A 23,788-nucleotide genomic window follows, 5' to 3' on the forward strand; every position below is an offset into this window, starting at 1 on the left:
GGGAAAATCCTCACACATGGAACACGAATCATCAAGAGAAGTGTCGGATTTACAGATTAAAAAAAAGAAAAAAAAAGAAAACAACAACAAAAACAAACAAACAAACATGGTTCATTCTAACTAATCTGAAAGGCTGTTTAAACTCTGACTGAATGTAAAATGAGAGGTTTTGCATTGCAGTGCCCCCAAATGGCCACATCTATATTTGTTTAAGGTAATGAGGAGATAAAACCCTCTCCTGGGAGAAAAACAGATGCAATGCCAGGTTGTGAGCAAAGTAAAGAAAATAAAACGTTGAGGGGGGATTCCACAGATGCTTTGTCCATAAACCACAATATTAAGAGATGGTAATAAATTATCAGTGCCAAAAACCTTTAGACAGGATACCAAGTATTTGCCAATGATTTACATCTTTGGTACTAACAATCAGCCAGTAGACCAGTAAGCACCGTCACCAGTAATAAATAGCAACCACATTAAGAGTCTTAACGTTTGAATTAGACGTATCGAGTGCAGCCCTTTTCGCAGGTGTGACTCATGCGCCTCAATGAGGACGTGTTTGTGTGTGTGTGTGCGCGCGCTCCACCCCCACACCTCGGCACCCTGCTGATAGCGCAGTGCTGTAACCTATATCACACAGGGTGCTTTCTAATCCAACACGACCTCTCACCAGTCAGCCGCCCAGGCCACCAAGACAAGCACCATGACAGTCAGGCAATGATTAGTGGAGGAACAGTGGGGGAGGAGAGGCCGCAAGGCCTATTGGAAGCTCATTTACTGCAAACAAGGATTTCACACACCAGTGATGTGCTTTTACAACCGTCTCCTGGCCCCCAAATCAAAGATATATGTGGTAAACAGTTCTAAAACACAGGAATTCTACAAATTATCATACAATCTGAGATTTCACTTTTTATATTGACTGAAATAAGTAATTTCACACCTGGCATCACTAACTAAGCAACAAGAAATGTGGTTAAAACACAGTTTGTTTTCTTGTAGCTTGTTGTGATGCAATGTCAGGTTCAGACAGTGGTGTTAAGTTTTATCTGAAACTTGAGACATAATAGGCTGTTCTTTTTCCCACATAGCACGGCAGATTTCCGGTTAGCCACAGTTTTCCACTTCCTCTCAAGACACACGGTTGTCTGGTGGATGATTTTTGGCAGTGCTTTAAAGTCAAGACAGTGTGGAGGAGCCATCGTCTTCTGTGAGAGGTCAAAGTGGGAAAAAAGCTTAGTTCCAGCCACCAGACTGAACCAATCTGTAAAACAGCCATGACTGTGGGTCCGGTCATTAAAGTTAGTTCTGCACAAACCAGAGAAAAGAGAGTGAAGAGAGTCAGGGATGAAATGGTGGAGGTGAAATACCATCAAGTCTGAAATGGCAGATAGAGGAGGAAATACAGAAGAGAGGGTGGTAAAAATGAAGTTTTTTTTTTTTTTTTTTTTTTTAAAGCACTGAGGGAGCATAAAAGATGCAAGACAACGTAATCCCACAGAATGAATGTGTAGTGTCTGCAATTCCAGTGAAATTTTCAAGAATGTCATCCCATTATTTTTGCATTTTGTAATATTAAAAACATGAAGACGCAAATGTATCAAGAGAATGAATCATTCGAAAGAGACAGAAAAAGACACATCTAACGTAATAATAACAATACATCTAACATATGAAATACTGTAGATTTCTTTTTGCTACAAATATTGAGCTTTTTCATAATAAAAAACTATTTCATCACTGCCAAAATTCATTCATTTCCTTTTCATCTGCTACAGATTACATTCTCTTCACTTTACTGGTGTGAGCACAAACATTTTTGCTACATTTCTTTAACTTTATGCTATAATTAAGAAGATGAGACTCATAACTACAATAAAAAAAATGTCACTGATTGATTCCCCTTTATAACACACTTTAAATGTATTACTTTGATAACTCATGTACGGGCTGAGCGGGCTTTAAGTTATTAGTTCGGGACCCCTGATGTCATCTGAGGGTGGAGCAGTGTTGTAGAGGTCAAGTATAAAAGGAGCGGAGTGCATCACTGTAAAGACTGAGTGCTATTGACTGAAGCTGATGCTGAAGCGAACAGTCTCAGCACTGTTTCTGACCTTGTGAATGATCCCCGCAGGTTCAACTCACCAAAACTGTTCTAATTACAGGGTGTGCTTGGCTTAGCAACTTCTGTGTGTCCGAAGGCCTTGTTATGTATTCACATCACCTCTTTACAGCATTATTAAAGAGCCTTTAAGTTGCATTAGTAGCAAATGTAGGTCACAGAGTCACTGCTGTGTTATGATCAATGACACAACACCAAAACATTGACCAAATTTATATAAAAGACATGTAGGAAAATGACATGTCTCTGTGTTGATGACCAATATCTGTCTGTGAGGGAAATGCATTTTCTTTGTGAGCTTTCTACTGCTCAGCTGTTTAGTAGTATGGTGCACTTGGCATCTGAGGTTTCCCTGAGGTTAAAAAAAACCCCTACACATGAGGAACTTCTGCCGATGATCAGTTTACCAGGGTCAGAGTAACTATACACTTACATGACAGATCAAAACAAAACACAGTCAAACCTCTTTGACTTTCTCTCAGTAACTAGTAAACCTCAGACCATTTCCCTTTACTATGTCAGATGGTGCACACTTGATTGTTCTATCTTCATTTTCTCATACATTCTCAGACACTATATTTGCTTTCGGCTTTTTTTCTTTTTCACTATTTTCTGTCTAAGCTCGTGTTTGTGCAAGATATCCCCCTAATACACTTGGTTAATACTTGTTAGATCATTATATCTACTATTTGTGGTGATAAAGGCCTGCAGCAGAGTCCATATACGTCAGGCTTGTACACTTGCACAATTATTAGCTGTTTATGAAGGTGTACCGTAATTACAGCTGTCATGGACAATGGGTATGGGAAGGTGTTCGCATCTGAATTGGAGGAAGAGTGCAGAGTGCTGCTCAAATGTGTTAGGACAAATAGAGAGATTAAACTTGAAGAAATAGACACGGTTCTGACCTTTTTTCATATTCTAAGTCTGTTAGCCAACCAGCCCAGTTTGTGATCAAGCTGTAGACCCAGATACTTATAGGTCTGAACCACCTCTACAAGCTGTGATGGTCACAGGCTGCAGGTGGAGACTGGACCCCTAGATATCCACCATAATTGCCTTGATTCTTGCTGTATTGATCAGAAGATGGTTTGTGGTGTTATAGATTACCTTTGTAGGTAATAAAACTTCAGGCCTTACAGCAGCTGCCTTCAGTTATAGTCTGATTGTGGCTCTTTCTGTCTTTAGTTTTGTGAAATGTATGGTTGATTATGTTGAGATTAGCTGACACACTTGGAGAATATTCACCTTTTTTACCTTCAGATATTCCCTGTTTTTATTAGAATCCATCAAAGTGTTGTTTTGGCTTCTCCTAAAGTCCTGACCATCTCTCTCTCTCTCTCTCTTTTTTTTCTTGCAGCTTGAGATTGGCCCTTTGACCACAGCAACACCTTCCAAATGCAAATGCCACACACACACACACACACAAAACTCCAGACCTTTTACCTACCAAACTGATGGGAATAGGAATAGCCGACATCTGTCCATGAAACTTACTAAAACACAATCATAGATGTCGCTTTGAGACTTTAACCTCAGGTTTGAATTTGACAGCACAGATGTTTGTCTGAACAATCCTCTAGCTGTGCGCTTAGTGCATACTGGTGCAATAGTCTCCAATAGTCTCCAGGCCTTGGGAATGTCATGAAAAATATTGAATTATAATACAATATAAGACACATACAAAAGCTGGTAGGTATAGATGGAAATATTTTCTGATAATTTCTAATTTCTAATTTCCATTATATAATTATTTTTAATTATATTTATAATAAATTAAATAATAAATTAATAAATAATATAAATTATATATGTTTTTGTCTGTTTTAATTTCCTTGTATATTCTCCTAAGTGTATTGTGAATTCACCCAATTTCTATTGAATAGTTGATTTAAAAAATCATGTAGGAAATGTCTCTACAAACCCATTTTTGAAGGTCAGTTTAAACAAGGCGGATATTTTCAAAATGTCAACTAAAACAATAAATGAAAAGGAAGTAATTTAGCAGAAGGACTCTTCTCTTAACTCCCAGTGGACCCAAAACCAAATAGCTGACAGTGAAGAAATCCCTACAGACTGGTTCTGTGTACTACAGTTAATGGAAGGAAGGGAATAATAAAAAATAAGCATTCTGTTGACACAACAATCACGTGGTGTTTGTCCACCACAAGCTAAGTGTCTGCTTGAAGTGGCCATGAGTGAGACACTAAACTCCTTCCCATTGTTTGCCTCTCTGGAAAAGAGCAACTAAACGCCAGAACGCTTTCCAGGAAGTAGTCACAAAGGACTTCTAGGATATATAGTATATAATCCTGAGTGGTTAAATGTTTCTCAACAGGTCATTGACTTGCTTTTACCTGCTTTTTACTCTACAGGCGACACAATGTAGAATTCTCAGGGCAAGTATTTTCATCAGCGTCTGTAATATTTCCATTTTGTTATTGTTATTTGTTTGTGCAAATTGGCTCAAAGGTAAACCAGCTGTGTCAGGATTTGATTATGAGTTACTCTAGTGTCGGCCCTGAAAACTCATTAGGACTCTCCGCAGTGTTGTGACAGATAAATTATCTCATGGGCTGCAGATTCAGAACATTTGTGGAAAGTGCTGTAAGATAATCAAACTGGAATTGCATTTCAGTCTAGCAGCAGCAGAGTGAATCCATGCATGGCAGAACGTCCAGACAAGGTCAAACAGATGAACATATGTGAGAGTGTGGAACACAAGTAGATGAGTGTGGAATTTATTTCGCCAGAAGGAGGATTTCCAATGAGAACAGCATCACTAAACAAATGTTTCAGTGTCCAGTTCATGTGGAAGATAGCCAGAGAGCGCTTGGCAGTAAAACATAGAGGCTGAAGAGAGTTTTTGATTCCATGCATCATGTGTGTAATTTATTTATTTTTACAGTTGATTCTTGAAGAAAAAAATCACTGTAATGTCATTCTATAGATCTTTGGTCTGGGTCTTACGTGATTTGTTGCTAATCAAGCCAGTGTTTAGTTAGCACTCTTTCAGTTAATTGACTAACTCATTTCTGGTCAAATCTATAGGCATTAGTCAGTAAACAGCAGCACAGATAAGCATATGTCAGTCAGCAGAAACAGAATTCAGCCTACGCGGTGAATAGAAAAACTAATTTTGGATGTAATCTCTTTAAATGTGCAATTTAATTCTCTCGATTTATTTTCATTGTGATTTGCTGAAATGTCTGTGATTTGTACTTTTCTCACTGGTGTGCAGCAGGCTAAGGCTCCACCGGGAAAAGGTGCAACATTTAAACTACAGTACGTGTAATGGGGCCATCCCTGCCCAAATGACACAGTTCTTTCCAAGAAACATCCTCGGGCGATTAATGCAAAATTAGGCATTACAGCTTGAATTTCTACTTACCCAGTATACTAATCATAGCTGTGTACAGTTCTCTGAGACATCAGGCCATATCAGATGACTTTATGTTTAACCCTGTTGTTGAGAGTTGAGATAATCTAGTAAATATAACAACCTGTCTGGTCATTTGGCCTTTTTTTTATATACATTTTTTTACAGTTTAGTCTGTGACAAAGAATCGAAAACGTGTCTTGTCATGGAGCTGCTGAGTCGTCTCTACAGGAGCAATTTTGACATGCAATGTGCTGTCCATGGTGCTGAAATGAGCCAAACTGTTGCTTTAAACTGCCACCACCCTTAGCTCCCACTCACGCTCTGCCTCATTAGTTTTCTCCCAGACAGCTATCTCACACCAGCAATGATTAATATACATCTGTCTGTGCAGAGACCGAGATATGCATATCATAAAACCAGGGGATAGGACTGCCACTTATTTCCTGTTGGCCGCGAGGCAAGCTCTCCTCCATTTAACCCAATTCATAATAGCACCTAGGACCATGTGGGGACATATTTGCATTGGATTTGTATGCAGGGGGGTGAAAATGAGCGCTAGATCAAAGTTAAAGAGGAGATTCATTTGATGGTTATTCCTGGAGGACATGAGTGATAGCCTCCAGCTGATGCACTTGATGAGTTCTCTCAGTAAGAAATGTCGGCCTTTTACGTTTTAAATGAGGGTTGTTTTTCAAGTGAAATTCAACAAGTCCAGTTTCTTTTTTAAAAAAACGTTTCTTGAATGAGTCGAAACATCAGAAGGTCAGGATTTCTATCTATAAAATATATCAAAATAAATCAAAAATATCAACTACGCAAAATTATGATTTAAATCTTATGCAAAAACTCCAAATGGCCTTGATTAAACACTTACTATTGGCAAATATATTCACCAGATAGAGTCACAAATTGTTAAAACCAAATTAGGCAAAGCTTTGTTTCTATGCTTTAATTCATGTAGTCTTAAAATGCCTAAACTGCTACAGCTGTGCTCCTGTGAGAGCAGGGTAGTTAGAGACATGTTTACCCTACACTGAGGTCATAGGTCTAATCCATGCAAGGGCTATTTTTAGTTTGAAGTGGCATTGAGAGAATTGTGGCTTCCTAATCTCTCATTAAAACCTCTGAACAGATTAATTGATTCCTCAGTTTAAAGGAGTCCAATCTGCAGGTTTTGATCCATTAAATGTTTCAGTAATTTTTCAGCCAAACACAACAACAATAACAAATACTGTCTGTGAAAGTATTCCTTTGGTTATTGGAGTGGATTGTGATTGACTTCTGGAGTGTTACTTGAATGCAACCATTTATCTACAGTAAGTGTATAAGGAATATGGGCATGGAAGCTGGGCTACAGTGTAAACAAGTATCCACATCTCAAGCTGAGGCACTCTTAGTCTCATAAGGATTTTTGTTGGAATATAGGTTTCCAATAAGGAAACAAGATTTGCTCAAGCATGGTGACAAACAAGTGGATCGACCTTTGGAAATAAAAAATAAAAAGGAAGGTTTAAATGTCCATGAGTATTTGGGTCTTCAGAGAATTTTGCTTTCCTAACCTGTCATTAATATCTCTAGAACTAAACACTGAACATTCAATTGGAAGAAAACCAAGCAGCCAAGTGTACAAACGGTGTTACCGGTGTACATATGGTCAGGGCTGTTCAAATGTGTCTATAATCTTAAATCATTCTATTATTAACTTTAGGGGCTCCTACAAGAAAAGCAAGCCAAGCTTGGAAGAGAGAGTTCTAAAGGGGATGTTCAAACGAATTGGGTGCACTTATAGGTTACAGCAACAATTTAAATGCACCTGTTAATAAAGCTAGGATGTTGTGAATCAACTGTGACCGAGGACTCCGTGTTTTAATGCAGCTCCCTGAAGAACTTAAACACAAATGTTATCACAAACACAAGGTTTTCCATTGTCATTTATTCAAAGAGGAGTTTGCATTGTTGTCACCAAGTGGTTGGCTCTCGGCTCTTTTCGTGTCCGTCCGCCTTCTCATTTACATTCCTCACTGGTGGGTGTGATGCTGAGAAGATCTCTGGCGCGCCGAACGAAGACGCGCAGTGTCCCTGCGCGTTTAGAGGAGGAATCAGCTGCTGGCAGGAGGGGAGCGACGAGAAGGAGCGGAAGAAGAAACAGCAGACCTACATTGCAGGCGACCATTCCTTCACTGCTGGTGTCCTTTCACTGCTAACCACCTGCAGAAAACGGTCCCTTTTCTCTCCCTCTCTCTCTCCAAGGCTTAAGGTTCGCAATATGCCTCGGATCTAACATCTCTGGGAGAGAAAGCGGAATATCAGACTCCCCTGGTGGATGTGGACACTTAAACTGTGGACATGGAAAAGATAGTAAATTTATCCGTTTCAGTTCTGCTGGTTTTATGGGGATGCGCGCTTGGAGGCTCGCCCAGTGTTCAAATTGGTGAGTACAGCCTACCCACTAATTCAAACGCAAAGGCGAATTAGAAACAATACTGTGTATAAAAGAAAAAGAAAAAATATGGTTGAAAATGTTTCACAATTGTGCAAGAGTAACTGATATTTTGTGTTGATTTCAGGGGGACTTTTTCCAAGGGGCGCGGATCAAGAGTACAGCGCATTTCGGATAGGGATGGTTCAGTTTGGCACCTCGGAATTCAGACTGACTCCTCATATTGATAACCTGGAAGTGGCGAACAGTTTTGCCGTCACCAATTGTTGTAAGTCACGAACATATATAGTCTCTCTATATATTTCATTTAAACAAAGCTTTCCCACCATCCGCCCATCATATCGTCCCCCACCTTTTGTATTTTCACAACCCGAGTTAAGAGATTAATGTTGTTACGTTGGAAACGATCTGAGCAGCCTTAATCTATATTCTGTCAGCAAACGCATCGAGATTGAGAGCTGGGTAGTTGAGGATGAGCGAGCATCGTGTAAGCGGAGGAAAGTTGGTTTCCACAGTAACCGTCTGTCACATCTATCCAATTTTCATTCCTTCTGATTTAAGTATCAAACAGACTACACTGCATAAATATCGATCACTGTGAGTTTTTACATTCAACAGTCTTTTTCTGCGTGATTTTGAACTTGGAAAAATTAGTAAAGTGAGATAAATGATTCCTGTAAGCATCGATACGTTTCTTTAAACAAATGCCATTTTAGGCCACCAGTTCAATGAAGATTGTTCCCCCTCTTCCTTTTTGAAAAAAAAAAGCACGGAGATTTAATCTTCTTCCACAGGTTAATAGTGTTTTTGCTGATGTTTGAAAACTGAGGCGTGATTCCTGAGATTTTCTTTTGCCGATGCCACGTCTTTTCGCATGTCACAATGAGCAAGGCTCATCCATTGTTGGCTCCTATAGGACAGCCTACATAAAGACTAGGCGTCATGCATAGTGGCTGCAGCGGCGCATTGGCATGGGTGTAGGGGATTGATATGAAGCGATGAATTAACAACTGAAGCACTAGGAGGTTTGGCAGCTTATTCTGGGGGAAAAAACACGACCAAATCCAAATCACGACGCTCCAATCCAATGAATATGCCACACATTTAACTCTAGCATCACTTCTTAGAGCGTTTTTCGATCAGACAGCTGATGTAAACTCAGTATTAGCGATTGATCTAATTCAATCGTGTCTTGAGGCGACATTTTTCAAAATAATCTGGCTTTTTCTTTAGGCTTTTCTTTGTATTTTTCCTCAAAAAGAGGCAGACGGGGTTTAAGGTCGCTATTTTTAATAGCCACGGTTCTTACATTTCATTAGGCGGTTGCCAAGCGACTGCTCCTCTCAACAGCCCCCTTAAACATAAATCAAACGCTTCTGATTGGTGCGCGCATCGGTCCAATCGATTTCATTACCATATAAAAGCTTCCTGCTTGGAGATCCTCGCTGCGTCCGACTGATCACAGCCAGAGCCATGTCAGTGTTCAAATTATTTGTGCCCCGTCTTAGTTGCAAAAACACCACTGCACTGTGCAGGAAAAGAAAAATCGGAGCCGTTCAGTTAAGGGGTTTGTTTTCAGACTTCTCTGCTCAGTTTACAGAAATCTATTGAAGTACGTTTTTCTGCTTTAAGTTCTTCATGTATGTGGTTTCCTATTGATACCTCGCATACCCCATTATCACTATGAGAACCTGGATGGATCAGTGTGTCTATGTGGTGTTACGTAAAAGAAAATAAACTAATTTGACGGAACGAAAATTGATAAAAGTTGATCAAAACTGGACTGATTAACTTCATTAACTGAGGTTAACATGCAGACTAGAGCTAACAGAACATAATTTTAGTTCAAGTTTTTTTTTTTTTTTTTTTTTAATGAATGGTAGAGATTATGATTATAAATTTACCCAATAATAAGGACTACAAAAAAAAAAGAAAAGCTTGAACATCAGACTTCAAGTAGAAAAAAAAATGTGTATTGCAATGCTTTAAGCTAATGTTCTGGTTCAGCAAAGTATTTAATGTCAGTGTAATTAACCAAATGGGCAACTTATGTAAGATGGTTTATGCTAAACAGCTAAGACCCTGAATGATGATTGAGTGGGTACAGAAAATTAACACATGATGGATGTTGTGTGATCTTACGCGACTCTGAGGCCCTGAGCAAAGCAAAAGACTACCACACTGAAAAACAATCAATAAAAAAGCATTTCTGTGTTCCTTACACATATTCCAGGCGGAATGTGTTCATGCATATGTGTGGTGTTTCTAAAATGTGCGCGGATGAACTCAGACTACCTCGTCTAATTGACTTCTTGAGTGGGAGGCTTGAGATTGGCTGGGGTGAGCTGAGGTGGGTGGGGGTGCTTTTTAATCCAGTAGATGGCAGCCTGCCTCACAATCCACCTCCATCTGTAATTATGGTACATTAACACCGACACTTTTTCTTTTGTTTAAATGTATTTTTTCAAACAGCACACAGAGGAAAATAGAGGGGAGAGATGTAGAAGATGATGAGTAATGAAAACTAAAACCACAAGTTTCTATAAGCTTTCTGATGAACTTCAGGAACGATTATACACATCCAATTTGGAAGCAGAAAAGCACAATATTCTTAGATAAAAGGCAGTTTGACTCTGGTGAACTATTAGATGTGAGATCCAGATTTACTTTGGCATTATTGTATTTAATGTATATAAATGTTACCAGTTTTGGAAAAGGGCACCCATCTTTTGACTTAGACTTGCACAATCACCTACGTTATGATGTACTGTCTTGGTCGGATAAAGTATTTTAATTCCTTGCAAGAAATGAGAGTCTGAGAAAATATGGCGCACATCACACTCTGGCTGTACTTGGCCTGTGCAGCAGCATGCTTCATCAATGCAGTGTGTGTCAGAGACAGTGGGAGGGAGGATGATACATTCCTCCATCAATAACGGTTCATCTGGACAGGCCTGCATCTGCTGCCAAGACCAGGGGAGTCGTTGTGTCCATGTATTTGTATGTGTGTACAGTTGCGTTGGTGTGCTGTCCACCCAAAGCAATAAATTTGAAAGAATCGCATTCGAACTTCCTGGATTACAGGCACCTCTGAGACTCTGGATGACTAACACACCCTGTGACTTCTTCCTGGTTTGGTGTTGTGTTTCAGTGCAGTATAGTGATATGAGGGTTCCTACTCAGCCACTTAAAGCGTTCACATAACATCTTCTGCAGATCTTCAAGTTTGAGAACTTGCCCTTGATGATGCCTTAAAGGTTGTCTTAACTTCAGTGTGGGAACAGAAGTCCTGCATAACAAAGCAGTGAGTTTGAAAGGTCTGTGCATTTACCAGTCACAGAGATTCAGTGAAGCTTGATACCAAGTTGTGAGAAATGCTGTGTCAGTCGGGTACATTTATTTATATAATGTGTCTCTTGAGGGTTGTCCAACTTGCCTTAAAAAGATGCAATTCATGCTGAGCTTTGCCTACATTTTATCTGCGATGTATAGGATGTTTTCAGATTGTTGTGTTTGTGTAGTTGCTTTGACTTTTTTTCTTTGGTTTCTGATCTTAAAGGTATCACAGCAGCAGGACTTTCTTGTAGTTTTACACTTATATATATATCCATATATACATTTTCTTCACAGTAGAGGATCACAAAGAAAAACATTTTAGAATTCACTAATGGCTAAAGTTGATGAACTGGACAAAGCACCTACACAACAGGTGCACACGATTATCGAAGGTCATTTTTTTGTGTAGGATTTCTAACATTTTCAGTAATTAAGTGATCTGTAATCCAAAAGTGAAAATGATAATTATTGTATATGCAGATTTGAAATTTGAAATGTATTTGTTCTGTCACAGTTTTGAGATCTTAATTTTAAATAGCAGAAGACATTAATGGTGGAAAGGTATCTAATGGCTGCTCCACATATTGTATTACTCTATTTCATGATAACATTGTCAAATATGACCTTATTGAAATGATTTTTTATTTACTGAATTATGCTAAATGTCTTTCCAACATGTCAGCCCAGTTTGTGACACAATTAAACAGTCCACAGATTTGGACCAGGTTGAAAGAATCTACACTACCCAGATAACATGAACTGAAACCAAAGAATAGAATTCCACTGCCACACTATTTAACATGCCAGTAGAGTCATGTTAATTTCCTCAATTTGACTCCAAACTCCAAATTCCTGGTCGTTCACGGCTCATTTCCTTCAGTAAAAACCAATTACACCCAATTTAACTAATCAATTTTCAAAAGTTATACTCTTAATTATAAGCAACGTAAAATTGAACAAGCACCATCATTATGCAGTAAAACTAATCTTCCAGCGTAAATGGGAAGAACTCTCTGAAGCTGTTTCTTTAACAACATTTATAAGTAGGCTAATTATTAGAACAACTACGCACTATACCATAACTAACTATACAATAACTTTTGTCAGTTTTCCAGTGATAGTTTTCTTTCTTTCTTTCTTTCTTTCTTTTTTTTGTTTCAAACTCACTTGAACCCTTGTCCATCCGCAGTAGTGCAGTTCAGCTACCAGTCTCAGGAGACCGAGCTGCAGGAATGGACTAAACCATTAAGACTTTTCAGCAGGGGAATACAGTTATTTAAAGCTCTGACATTGCTTAAGACACAAGAAAGAAGTCCATCAAAAACTAACTCAAGTCTGTTTAGTTTACTTAAAGTCACAGGTTAATATTATAACGTTCAAAAGTATAACAAAAACCATGTACTAATTCCCAGCCTAATCATGGTGTCCCCACACTAAGGCTATGGTAACGTGTTTCCCCTCTCTTGGATGCTCCATATGCTGGGACTTGCTTTGTACAGTCACTGTATCAGTAAAAAATATCAGAAAAACTTCTTGTACAGTATGCACCCATACTCTTGCGTCTAACGCCCACCTCTATCCACCCTCTTTTTCCTCCTCTGACACCAACTGAGCAGTTTGAGGTCACTGACAGCTGGCTGGCGATTTAACACTTCAAAGTTCTTGTTTGTCATGGCTGAATCACGTCATACTGTAATTTCATGCATCTAAATGCTCACGCACATTCAGCGACCTTGATCAAAAGCCTGGACCGACTGTATACATGCACTGCAAAGAATTGGTTATAGCCAATTTATTGTTCACACTTAATTAAGTGCATTCTCCTCCATTTCAGAGAGAGCTGTGAAATATTAAATAGGCCTAGGAGCACGGCGGTCAAAAATGAGGCTAAAAACCCTCTGTGGATCTCAGCTTGCCCTGAATACAGCCCCAACCAAGCCCTTATCACTGTGCCCTCAAAAACACAAGCCTGAGATAGCATTCAAAGGTCTCAGATGGACGTCGACTCCTGTCTCGTATCCTATGTCTTCGTCTTCTCAGTGCATCCGCCGCAAGCTGCCCAAATGTATTCGTGCTCTAAGCTTGGAAGGAAACAAAGTTTTCTGTCCTCCAGTGACAGTTGCAAGTACATCTCAAAGTCTCTACACGAACTACATTTTAGGCCAGAATAGGAGCTTAAAATCATAATTTATTCACGAGACAAAGGCGAGACAAGATGAGACAAAGCTGAATGTATTGTGCTGGCTTTAAGGGAGCCAGCAGCTTATAGTAGACCATTCAAAAAGTAGCTACACACAATCAATGTCAAACACAACCAAAATGTCAACAATTCTGCCAATAATTCCTATAGCAATTAAATGTCAGTCAGATGAAATAAACATGAGACTAACTGCAGTTTAGCAGAGCTTTCGAACTTTGACAGCCTTCATCAAAGGCAATAGAATTCAGACTGACTCATCACATGGAAAGAAATAACTTGAGTCAGTGTGATTATCTGACAAAGATTTGATCAAACGCGGCCACAATACCAGAGGATGAAAACGGATTCTTTTCTCATACTGTGCTGTTTCCAAGGCATGAATGCTCAATCACGCTCAATTTAATTTTTGTTTTCCCTTTGGTTTGTCTGAGCTCGTTTGACATTTAGCTTCCAAGCACGAGTACTGGGTAACTGAGTATCCAGTATTCATCCCCTGTAGTCACAGTGAAGAGTGATGAGTTGATCATAGATGTGTACAGAAACTCTGCAGATTTCAGTACAGAGCAGAGAATATAGACCCAGTGTTTTTGTGTTGTTTGAATTAAGAGTTTTAAGAGTTGTGTGAAATGTGGAATGTAAAATGCATCCTGGTTGGATTTTACCTGTCCAGCAGCACTGACTGATGGAGGATGATGCAACAGGGAGTCACTTTATGAGCTGGCATTGCAAGACGAGGGTCAAATTTTTCATGATGGATACCATGCTTTTATACAACGGGGATTGGCTTGTATTAATTATTTCATCATGTATGAATGTATTTATTCTGAACACATACAAAAAATGAAAAAGAAAAACAGTTTCTCTGCACCATCTGTAAAAGATGAAGAGACTGCCTCCTTTAAGCACAGACTTTTATCCGATAAAGACAAAACCAAAGCTGTATCCTTGGCTCTCCATCTAGATGTCCACTCCTACATCTGTGATGATCTGTAAAAAAAAAAAAATTCTTCTCCAGCCTTTCATCAAGCCCTAAAAGCCTGTCCGTTGACAACAGTGTCGATGCCAACAACGCCACTTACTCTCGCCGCCTCGATATGAGAACTAGTTAGGATTGGGAGAGTAGCTGTCACCACAGCAGGAGGGTAGATTTATCATAAGAGTCAAGTGCTGTGTCATAGAGATGCTGTGTAGCTAGAATGATTATAGATCAGCTGTCTGGACCATGTAGAATTCATCACTATTACGATGAAGAGCTTAATGTTGCAACAGCATCCATAAAGGTTTGGTCGAAAGCAGTTGGGAGGAATAAAGTTTATCTGTATGTCCAGTTTTAATAAAATCATATTTTTTTTTTGTGTTCGTTTAAAGAAAATAGATTAAACTGAATGAACGTGTGTAAAATAAATCAAATATTTATAATCATATTATTGACAAAGATATACTTCAATTAATGGATTGATTAGTGTTTAAGAGGCCTATGTGAATCTGACATATATATGTGCAATTAATATGTAGTAAAGTGTATTTTTTTCATTAATTCAGTGAATAACCTTTAGCTCTGCTGAAGGAGGACGCTCATTAGCATGCATAAAGGAGAACCTGTCCTTCCCATCATTGCGGCGATTAAGATTTGATCTGGTTTCCTCGTCCGTTGTAACAGGGTGTTCTTGTCAAACTTATTATGATTTGACTACGTTTGTGTCGAGCGTGCCCTGACAGAACGAGATATAGGGAAAAGGGAAAGGTGAAAAAAAAAAAAAAAGAAATGATGATTTCAAAAGACTGGAATAATTTGTCTTTACAATTTGATAAGCAAATGAGCCGCAGGCAGACAGGCAGCCAAGACATGTTCCAGTGTTCTCAGTGTTTCAGGAGCAAAATCTGAATACATGTGAGAGAGGCTTTCTTTAGGCAGACTGCGTCCTTTCAAAAGGGCAGGATGACTCAAGCTAAAGGTGGATAAGATTGCAGGGGAAAAAAACTTGGAGGGCCTGAATTTGCAGCATCACATAGGCATTTTTCTTTCTGTGTGGCCCATTAACGAGGACAAAAAAAAAACTATTAATACAATATAGATTTATGGAGGTATAGTACTCCAAGAGGGCAGGTGAAAGGTTTTCTTCAGGCCTGTCTCTTAACCATAGCTCACTTTGTTCTCTTCATTTGGAGCTTAGATCCATTTGAAACATTTCTTTATATTGTCGGTAGTGCTGTTAAACTCTGTCTGTTTTGCAGACAGGAGTATTGTACTCTTACAGCAGCTTGTTCCCTGTTGGTCTGCCTGCTTAAACAAAAAGGTCTCATCTGGACTGTAGCCAGCGCATCTCAGCAGCTGTTGGCTCATCAATAGCTTTTTCTACAACCATGCACATTTTTTCTTTCATGCATCAAAGGGTGCAAACTGTGAAAAAGATATTACACTAACCTTTTCAGAGCAATAATGATAATAATAATAAAGTGTAGAAATGTGTCTTTAACAAGGCGACTGACTGACTGAAGCTCAAGAATGAGCTACCAAGACGTGTTTTCTTGGATTTCATTTATGTGCCAGTGGAGCTCCCCTAATGATTTACTCTGCCAGCATGTTTGTCTCCATTAAAGTAGCCTGATGTGAAGCCCTGTAAGGCCACAGTCTGTGGGCGGTTTCTTTGATCCGACCATCTCGGTCAGATCTGGATTTGATGGAGGGAGGAAATGCAGGGATTGGGCATAGGGTATATCTATTTGGCGGTAATGTCATAAATATTTCATTGTCTTTCAGCAGGTAAGCTTTGTATTGGGAGCAAAGGTGGAGGAGATGAGCCCAGAAACACCGAACAGTTTGCCAGGAATAAGATTAGAACAGTTGTTACAACAGTTGGAGGTTAGAAGCTCAGACTGATTGACCTCCACATGTTGAACTCCACCTGTTCCTTTGCCAGAATGATGGAACTGGAAAAATGACAATTAGCTCATAGATGGAGTTTCCCTGTTTAGAATCAATTAAATCATTTCATTTTCACAAAAATCAGTTACTGATTGATGCTGACAGTGGCAGCAGCTATCAACAAAACTAAAGTCACACTTTCTGAATCTATATTTTCTAGCTAATGTCTCCTTAATCTGAGAGCAGAGAGCCGTGTTAAATGGCATTGTGATTTTTTTATTTATTTATTTTTTTGTCCTTATAAAACTACCTGTGAAAATTGTTTTTGTTTTGATTCCGAGGTCTCAGGTTATCACTTATGCACAATAACACAAAGATGTTTGTATATCTGTTTCCCTTGCAGCAGTAGTCAGTCAAATTGTCATGGCTGAATCAGTCACACATCAGTATGGTGCAGTGCTCCATGCAAGAAATCACAAAATGCTAAATATTAGAAATTAGCATATGAAAAGCATATTCAGCAGTGTCAATCGCGCAGCACAGATAGGGTCAAATTACCAACAGTGAAGGCAATTCAAAGTGCAAAGTGACCACAAGGACAGCCAAGTATGCAGTGGCTGCCAGGACAAAGCATTTAAATTGACAATGACATTGAGAATAAGACCCAGATAAGCAAAGAACTGGGAGAGGCACATGACGAGGCAGAGAAAGAGATAGGACTTCAGTCAGTGGCTGCATTCATGGAAGCTAGGTCAGCCTCCATGTGTCCTGGCAGGTGAGATCGTTGTATATGACCTGTGTCTGAAAGAGTTGACAAACAAACAGACACATGCACACAGTCAGAGAGACATCACAATGATGCAGCAGGCAAGAGACTAGTCCCAACTGTCTACTTGATCTTGTAAAACTAATGAGGAGTGAAGTTTCTCATACACTAGATTCTGAGTTTGGACAATGTGCTTTTGGTTTGGAGACCTACAGTTTAGGCTCCTGTCAAGTTCTGTGCCGACATTTCAAAATGATACAAGCAGAAAAAAAAATGCACTCCATCGCATCCGTTGGCAGCTCCACTCCCCCCCTGCTGTGTTAAAACAGCACGAGATACTCTGAAAAAAAGGGGGACAGCTGAATATATGATCACACATTTTTAGATTTTCTGAAAGGAAGTCATTGCATTACGTCTGATAAAGTACGTGCGGGAAGGTGCCCATGTATTTGCTGCCTGAACGAACTGGATTTGAGATGATGGACACAGATTCTCAGATCTGATGTTCTTCAGCTCACCCACAACAATCTGAACTCATTCAGTCAGAGAAAGGTTGAACAGAAAGAGTTAGGAAAATCACTTTTGCAAGGAAAACTATTTGGAATTATGAAAATGTATTGCATATTGTTCTCCTAATCACCGTTAATACCTTCATGCACAGCTACAATGTATTATGTATTTTTCAGCATGTGAACAGATTACTTCAGAGCAAATATCTGTATGCCATGGTCCATGGTGTTTTGTGCTTTGTCTGCACAACAAAACAGCCACACAACAGAGGTGCTTGTTAAAAATAGTCTGATTTGCATTAAAATCCCACATAGTGAGGAAGACATAAAATCCCATGAAAGGACTGCAGCTGCAACCAGAACTGAACTGCCTTATTCTCTTTTTATTGTTGAACACCGGGGCCTGAAGAAGGTCACAGCAAGTAAGAATATTGTGTAATCTCTGGGGTTTTTTTCCCCTATAGGGCATTTTACCAGCTCTAATTCAAACTGTGTAAGCTGTGACAAAAAACACAATGTCAACACTGTTTCTTCTTCTTTTTTTTTTTTTTTATAAAGCATTTTGTCTCATTTTTGTCATTTATAAATGTTTAACTACTATCAGGTTGTTAGATTATTATGTAAGAATAGCACAGGATAGGTCATGTTTATTGTATGCTGCCATGTTGCAATTCAAGTGATGTTTCATTGGAGGGATTTACTCCCAATCAAATCAATCAGATCAATCAGATATCTCTGTTTATTGATTAGGACTTGGTGTGTATCTCCAAAACTACAAAAGTACATATAGATAAATCTGTATTTGTGTTGTTGTGTCTTCTTTTGGTTTAAGGAAAGGTTCAACTTTGATTTGGCTGTGCTCAAGTTGCCACTCAGACTAGTCAATGCTATTTGTTTCTGTACTGTGTGTACTTGAACTGAAGTTGTATGCAGTATAAAACTGTATCATTCACACCACCCATAGTTGTATAAATTCATTACTGAACAGAAAGAGTGGACGGTTTGTTGTGTGACGATCAGTTACAGATGGCTGAACTAAGGGTCAAGGAATAGATGTCGAGTCAGGGGTCAAATGGAGATGGTGAGCTGATGAGAGATACAAGGTCGGCCAGTGCGACCCGGGAAGCTGAGAATCATGGTGTTGGTGACATGTTTCCTCTTGTGGCTCCTCTAATGAGAGAGAGCACAGGGAACAAGAACGCAGGGCTTTATTTCTGACAAACGATTAACACTAGAGGACGTCTGAAAAAAACTATCTGAAACTATACGCCTCTTGTGTCATGCAGAATCACCAAATAAATCATTATGTGCATTAATGTTTCTTTTCTGTCTGGTTGCTATGGCAGCTGCTCTTTCAGATGCTGCACGAAGTCTTGTTTTTATAGATGTAACTAATTTTGCTGTGGCAGGTTCCGAGATCAGTAGAACATAGAACTGTAGACCAAGAGTCTGCTTTGGTATTTCCACAAAAGGTCAGTGAACATGTGGTACATTTTATTACAGGAGGCAGATGAAATGCAAACAGAGTAGCTGCGTGTGATGTATGGGCTGGCTTTGGAGGATCAATTTGGCTGAAGAATTGTGCTTTGTGCTTGGTGGGACGGATTCCATGCACTGAAACACAACACAGTACTCCTCTTTCCTTGGATGCGCAGCATGTTTATACGAATGAGCCTTCACAAACAGCAGCTATTAGTTGGATTTTTTTTGTTTGTTTAATTTTTGCAGAATGAACATTTCTCGTATTAGCCCATATTGTATAGAAAAAAATACGTATGTGCCAGAAGAGCTGTTCTTAAAAGGTCTAGTCCATAAGTGGAATTAAAACAGACTGTGCACAGTCGTGATTTACAACCATCTCTTTGTTTGGCTATTGCTCTGAAAGCAGCAACGAATTCACATTACTGTAAAACCAAATGAGTCATGCTGAATTCATTAGGCAACATAACGAGAGTTACCTGCTAATTTTTGCGCTGTCATAGATGATATCACAAATGAAACCTTCACCATTACATTTAAAGAGCAACAGCCTGGACTTCTGTGCAGTTTGTTCACAAGAGACACCTGGATGGTTTTTGATTGCTTGGAGGACAGCTGATCATTTCAACTCTTTGGTGATGGGGACGATGTTATTCAAAGGCATTCCCAAATGCCTTTCTTTTTTATGTCAACTTAAAAAGCCAAGCTTGGCTGAAAAAAGCATAATCAGTGGGAAGAAATACTCGGTGCCTTACATGCAGTATCTTTGGACAAAATACACGGTTGCCCATGAAATTGGAAAAACAAATATTTGTTTACTCTCCTGATGAAATGATTCTGGCAATGTGATTTATTCTTGATAGATAAATTGATCATTCTCTTTCCAACAGCATAAATGTAGACTGGCTTAGTGTCTTTTCTATAGATGTGATATCTGCATTCAATAATGTTGTAGATAATATATTTTAATAAAATCTTTATTCTTTATAAAACATAATGTTTCGGCCACCACAATGGTTAAAAAGCTAAGATTTAAGAATTTTAAGGACAGTAGACCTCAGCCCAGTGCAGCCGGAGAGAGATGCTGTAAAAGATTTTAGTTTCAAAACCCAGAGAAAAATGGTCCCACTGATTTATGCAACTGTTTTTATCAAGTTCACGTTAACCATGATTGATTTTGAACAATAAATCTGGTCCCCGTTCACTGTTTTGACTTTGTCAGTTTAATAATTCAAAATTCACAGGAGGAATCCTGGTGGAGCCTTTACATTGTTAGTCATGTGATGTAGCTACAGTAGTCAGCAGTCCTCCTTAGTCAATAAATGACATAAATGGGCTGTTCAGGCAGACTCAGAGGACCCCCATACGGCCGCTCCTCACCCACTGCCTTCAGCTACAGCATTCAGAAATGCTTAGAAAGCAACAAAAAGCAGAGCTAAAATGACGACGACGACATACTTTGCAATGATCACATGCTGCGCCTTTAGTATAAGGGCATTCATCAGACTCTGTTCTGGTGAAACCTACATCCTCCATGCACAGCCATCAGAAAGCCTCCAGGAAACAGGTCAGTGAACAAAAGAGAGGGAGAGAGAGAGAAGGAGACATAGGAGAAATAGGATGGGAGACGGGAGGAGGGGTCAGAAGTTGATAAGAACTGAGCCGTACTGTTCTACTAGAGACCAGCTGCCGGAAGAGCTGCTCAAAGGCAGACAAAAACACTTCCCAGTGGGCTTTGCTGGCCCACACTGACACCTCCCAGAAGTCTTCCTATCAGCCACTAAAAAGCATGACTGAGAGCTGTCACCCAGGCAACAGCCTGCAGTGCTGTGCTGCACGTATGTCCATGTTATCAGCGAAAGACTAATAATCATTTCACAACCTTCATATTTCCAGACGAAACTTTCTTTGGTCATTTGAGCTTGCGTAACCTTTTCACATTAAAGAACAATTTCCGCTGGACGTATAAATGCTAGTCTGTTCAAACAGACGAAGCTGCGAATCTAACCCTTTCTGCTGATTGCTGCTGCTGTTTTTCAGAAAGATGACATTTAAAAACACTGCATAAAATGATGTAGGTGAATATCTGCTGCTGTGTAGACAAAGAACATGGCTGAAATATGTTACCCTGGCAACAGTCTTCAGAGGGAATGAAACCAGATCACGCCTTCATGGGCTGCAGACAAAGCTTTTAGAAGCAATAAAACACACTCCATGAATTTGATGGTTGGTTGAGGTTACAGATAAATATTTTTGCTTTTAGTGTTGCAGTTTGCAGACTGGTGAAATATAGTCAGTCATATGCAACCGTTTAACCTAAAGAAAGCATTTTGGAATAGTGTGAATAAGGATTCAGCTGTGAGCCAAATACTGTGTTAATTGAGAGAGGGAGAAAAAATAAATGAAGTTTTCAAAATTGTTCTTATGTCAGAGCCTCAAGTCGAAAACCTCTCTGTTCATTTTCCATATCTGAGTCGTAACGATAAGAATACAATTTAACAAGAATTTTTAGGAAGACAGCCACGAATTTGGACTGGAAAGCTACAGCACTTCAAGCTGTTAAAGACACAGGAGACACTGAGATCACCCAGGACAGACAAAAAGAAGACAGAGAGGTGTTTGTTGTCTAAGATACAAAAGGGAAACACAAATGCAGGTTTTTAAAGGGAAACTTTAGAAAGTCTGTCCATTGTTGTTACAATGCAAGCGTTTAAGTAGTTAAATAAATAAAATAAATTCACATTCCAGCACAGCTATCTCTTGTAGCTTAGCATGAAGACTGCTGATTGCCTGACATTTGGTTCCAGCCAAGAACAGATCACACATAAGTTCAGTGCTGGCTTGGCTTCCTAATTTCTGGCTAATTGAAAAGTGGGGCATTTGTGGGGCATGTGGAGTGGAGATGAGGCAGTGGGTGACGCCAAGGAGGACAGAAATCAGCTAATTTGAACACATGGAAACATTCCTGAAATATATAGGTGGTTCCAACTCATTGAAAGTATATCAGGTCTTTCATAATCTTTACAAATATAGACTAAGGAGTGGCCATTTTTGGAAAACGTTTTAGAAGAGACTGACAAACCACCAAGTTTGTCCAGTCTTTTTGGAGATATACAAAGTCTGTGTCTGTGCAACAACTGTATTAGGGATGGAAGGTCTTTTTAAGCTGTCATGGCAACTGGTGACTGATTCATTTTACATAAAAGCCCCAACGTCCGGAGCCGTTTTTTTGGTGGTGAGAACAGCATCAGAGAAGATGAGGTATCTAACAGTCAGTTCTGTTAGCTGTGACTGGACTGCTGATGACTGTCACCACACTGACGTGGGGTGTGAATGTGTGTGTGTTATAGAGTGATTTACCATTTTGTATTTGCACTGGTCTTCTATTAAGAAGTGGATGGTTTCACAAATTGTGGATTTAATGAATAATGTCCCCGTCTGACCACTGCAACTACATACCTTCATTAAAACCCTATTTCTCAGCAGTTCATTTAATCTTTTTTATTAAATGTGTCAGGTGTGTGTTTTTGACAAGTTAATCAAAATGACGAATGAGTCAACTTCCCTGGATCTTGATAATATGACATTTAGACATAGCGACAACAAACTTATGGCTTTGCAACTGTCTCACTATGATCAAAGGTTGATGTGCACATTTAAGTTTTAGGGTCTCATTAGGGATGATCAAACTGACTTCATTTGCAACAAAAAGTCCAAACGCTATCATTCATACAGCCTCAAATTTTGCACCAGTGCAAGACACATTACAAGTTAGTGGAAGTTGGACGTTTTGTTCGCGGCTAATTTAATTCATGTTTCATCTTTTGATCAGTGATGACGCAGTCATGTAAACAGTGGCAGAGGAGTGGAGATGCCTTCAGTGCCATGGTGGAGAAAATGAGGTCAGCTAATTGGGACGGCTAAATATATTTCACAGGGTACACAGACCCTTCTCCTTGGAAGGTGATAGACACTGCCAGAGTCGCTACTGCAGCAGATTTAACTTCCCTGTGATGATGAGGTGATTAGAAGCTCCTGATGACCACAGAGCGTCTAATGAGTGCTTAGGCAGCTGTGATACAAACACTGCACAATGAAACTTGAATTGTCGGGGTCTGTCCATTAACCTTACACAAGCGTCAGACATAACAAAAATAAATGCAAATGATTCAAATCGTTTGCTGCCTAATACTGCTGAGCATCTGCTGCATAATCCGGCCAAATCAAATCAGTCCATTAATCACTATCAAATTGCTGCAGTAAACAGACTGTATGGGATATAAGAACAATCAAATTATGATTAAAGTCACATTCTGAAAGTCCTGACTAGACACATAGTTAATCATAAAATGAAATAAATACATTCTTCAGGTGGCACATTGCCTGAAGAAACACCACTAATGCATCCTTGTGCCTTCTCTGATTAAAATAAACATATGTTGTCAAACAGTTGTCCCACTTTCATGCATTTGTAGGAAAAGTGAAGACAATTAATCTTGCAGGCACTGCCTATAAATGATTACATTTTCCACATGAAAGCATCGGCAGGTGCCACATATAGCCAAGGGAGGGCTTTACAATCAACACTAAATCTGAAAACTGAAAAGTCTCCAGTGAGTGATCCCAAATCTCTACAGCATAACATGACATTCACAAAGCTGCTGTGTTGAATGTGTTGATCTGAAAGG

At 39.3% G+C, this 23,788-nt stretch overlaps 1 protein-coding gene across 6 annotated transcripts in view; it reads left to right on the forward strand.

Moving 5' to 3' along the window:
• The first annotated feature begins 7,540 nt into the window (after positions 1-7,540).
• gria2b (glutamate receptor, ionotropic, AMPA 2b) overlaps positions 7,541-23,788 on the forward strand; it is a 41,587-nt gene continuing 25,339 nt past the window's right edge. For 3 of the 6 annotated variants that reach the window (XR_007112799.1, XM_047584601.1, XM_047584602.1), the window contains exons 1-2: positions 7,541-7,935; positions 8,072-8,212. Coding sequence is in view for 5 of the 6 variants with exons in the window: in XM_047584601.1 (XP_047440557.1) it covers positions 7,851-7,935; positions 8,072-8,212 (226 nt within the window). In the remaining variant the exon portion in view is untranslated. The remainder of the gene's footprint in view (positions 7,936-8,071; positions 8,213-23,788) is intronic. The other 3 variants (XM_047584599.1, XM_047584598.1, XM_047584597.1) reach the window with 3 other exon arrangements.

Source organism: Mugil cephalus, chromosome 5, assembly GCF_022458985.1.
Source record: "Mugil cephalus isolate CIBA_MC_2020 chromosome 5, CIBA_Mcephalus_1.1, whole genome shotgun sequence".
In the NCBI taxonomy this organism is placed as follows: Eukaryota; Metazoa; Chordata; class Actinopteri; order Mugiliformes; family Mugilidae; genus Mugil; species Mugil cephalus.